Source organism: Plectropomus leopardus, unplaced genomic scaffold (genome assembly GCF_008729295.1).
Source record: "Plectropomus leopardus isolate mb unplaced genomic scaffold, YSFRI_Pleo_2.0 unplaced_scaffold23993, whole genome shotgun sequence".
NCBI lineage: Eukaryota > Metazoa > Chordata > Actinopteri > Perciformes > Serranidae > Plectropomus > Plectropomus leopardus.
In genome coordinates, this window is record NW_024626039.1 from 1 (window position 1) to 3,057 (window position 3,057).

Sequence of the window (3,057 nt, forward strand, 5' to 3'; positions counted from 1 at the left end):
TAATAAGCTAAGTGATTAAATAAATATAGTACGTCTACTAATAATAACAATAGTAATTAAAAAAAGGGAGGGGCGGGTTGATCCTGAACGCAACACTTTGATTGACAGGCCTTCGTTGCCCTGTCAACAATAGAAACGGGAGTGGTCAGGGAAGGGGCGTGTCTATACGCATTAAGGACCAATCACGAAGCGTGTGGGACTGCCGAAGTCGCTCGTGCTGCTGCGGTTGGGCGGGGCCGCTTTCAGGGTCTGTGTGGAGAGAGAGGGAGTCAGAGAGCAGAGGGAGAGGAGAGAGAAAAAACAGACGGGAGGGATGTGTGTGCGGTGAACGGTGCTGCAGGTACACTCAGAGCCGGATTCAGGTTTTACAGCAGCACCTGACCGCGGCAAAACCGTCTCAGAGCCTGCCTCTCCCTCTTCATCCCCTCCCAGCAACCCTCCGCGATGTCGGGCGGAGGAGAGGTTCGAGTGCTCCGCCAAGAGCCCGGGCAAGAGAGCCCGAGGATGCCGGCCTGGAAGCGCGAGATCTTGGAGAGGAGGAAGGCGAAGGGCGGCGGGTCCGGAGGAGCCGCGGAGACGAGCCCCGGCGGCTCGCAGCGGGTTAACGGGGAGCTGACGGGGAATGTGAACGGCAGCGGGGGACCCAAGAGGGACAGCGGACCGAGCGGCGGGTCCGGGCGGAGCTACACCATCACCACCGCCAGTCAACACTTCGCGAACAACAAAGAGCCGACGGACGCGGAGAGGACGACACCGAGGGAGGGCGACGGACAGGAGAGCCTGGTGCTACAAGAAAGCCTGGGCCCCTTGGAGGAGAACCCTTTTATTAAACTGGAGAAGGAGCGGAGGAGGCGACAGGACCGAGAAAACGCCGCTCGGCCGGTGCAGCACATCCTGGAGCTGTATGGCAGTGTACCCGGCATACGGACTATCCGCGCTGAGAATATCATCATAATTGAGTCGGATCCGGATTATTTCCCGGAAGCTGGAGGGGTTAAAACCGGGTCCAAATGGCAGCAAAACGGTGTGAGTAGTTACAGCTCTCTGAACGACCTCCTGGACCGGAGAGGGAGTGCTGTGACTGAGATAAGAGCCAAGGAGGTGGTAATTTATGACACCACGTTAAGCAAGAGTGAGGAGAACTTGAGCACCCTGGGCCGCCCTGACCATGAGGCCCCATCCTATGAGACAGGTGAGGGGCAAGGCAGGGTTAGCCGGATGCTGCAGAAGTTTGACAGCAACTATGGGAAGCTGCAGAAGAAGTCCCACAGTACTGAGAACCTGCTGGATCTGGATTGTAGTGCCAGCAGCAGGCCGCGACTCTGGTCCAAGCCACAGCCAGATCTGGTGCCAAAGGCCAAGCCGGGCCCGTCGATCAGCAGCCAGCCATCATCGCCTGTCTTCCAGGGTTCCTTGTCTTCCAAACCAAAGCCACAGCCTGCTGTCTCTGAGCTGGGGAGCCCTCAGCATTCTGCCGGGACCCCTCCGCCTGCCTTACGTCAGCGGTTTGAGGAGAGTGGAGGCCGTGGTGCTGCTGGAGGAGACGAGCCAGACAGGGGTCAAACCAAGCCTGTCCGAGAGAGAGACTGGGAGCTCTCAGAGGTTCCACCCAAACCTAAGGTGCCATGCTCTCCAGAGACCCGTCGTGTCCGTGCCGAGTCCCCCTCAAGCCCCATTTCATTCAAAGTGTCTCGCTCCTCATCGGACTTTGAGATCCGCCCCTCCCCAAAGCCTGACCTCACCCGAATTCCTGATGGGGACACCCAAGCTCGAGCCCTGGCAAACTTGCGCCTGCAGTCCCGCAACTCCTTCACAGTGATCCCCAAGCGACATGGTGCTGCCTCACCTGCAACAGGCAGTCCAGCTGCCCCGTCCAGTCCTGTCAAGTCTTCCCCATCCCACAGAGTGGCAGAGGTGTCCACGCCAGGAGTGCCAACCTCCCACACCCCTACGCCCACCTTAACAAAGAGGAATGAGGAGAAACTAAATAAGGAGAAGGAGGTGGTGAGGCTATCCAAGCCTGAACCATCCCCTGTTGCCCTAAGTCCTGCACCTCCGATCTCAGAACCCTTGTCTCCATCTCCTGCTCCCTCCTCTCCGCCTGCTCTGTCCTCACCCCCTTCATCCCCCTCATTCTCTCCAGCTCCCTCAGACTCTCCTGCTCCTTCTTCCCCCTCCCCAGCTCCAGAGCAACCTCCCACAGATCAGCTGCCAGTCACAAACATAGATGACATCGAGGTTGAGCCTCAGCAGCGTGTCCCCGTTCCCAGCCCCATGGTGCAGAGGCGAAAGGGGAACACCTTCACTGTGGTCCCTAAACGTAGGGCGGAGCCTGAGGGCCAGCCGGGCTCTCCTGAGCCGCAGCAGGAAACCTCAAGTGAGGCTCCACCGGGGTCAACGCCCCCGCAGGCCCCATATGCTCAGCTGGGTACCCTGCTGAAGAAACGCTACCCAGCTGTGGAGGAAATCGAGGTCATCGGTGGGTACCTGTCCCTCGCAAAGTCCTGCCTCTCCAAGACGGGATCCACGGGCAAAAAGGTGAGAGCAAAAACTGACCCTAACTTTGTGGCTTTGTTGACAGGTTGTGTCCACTGGGGCATCCACAGGACTTTGATTGGTAAATTGATTAGTCAAACCATTTTTTAAAAACTAATACTTATTTATCAAGAAAGAATGCACTCTAAAGCTGGTTTCAGCTTCTCAAATGTGAGGATTTGCTTCATTAACTGATTATCTTTGGAGTTTAGACTGTGTAGCGCACATGATACACCGTATAAAGATATCACTTAGTGTGTGAGAGTTTGTGATGGGTATTTTGTTATATTCAGGGTTCCCACGGTCATGGACAACCTGGAAAAGTTATGGAATTTCTCAATCATGTTTTCTAGGCTTGGAAAAGTCATGGAAGAGTCATGGAATAAGTAATAATCATAAAATTTGTCAACCCTTTGAAACCTGAGCAAACAGATTTCTTTTAAAAATGGAGAAAAAGCTATGAGCAACCCAAGAACATACCCCCAAATGAGCAAGAAATTAATTAAAAAAAAACAACACCTA

General features: G+C 55.1%; 1 protein-coding gene across 1 annotated transcript; it reads left to right on the forward strand.

The window, feature by feature from the left end:
• Positions 1-300: 300 nt before the first annotated feature.
• On the forward strand, positions 301-2,538 carry LOC121966320 (taperin-like; the record flags this gene model as incomplete). The annotated part of the gene is made up of 1 exon (XM_042516424.1): positions 301-2,538. A coding segment is annotated over exon 1 (2,094 nt), but the record flags the coding sequence as incomplete, so codon positions are not given.
• Between the last annotated feature and the right edge of the window lie 519 nt (positions 2,539-3,057).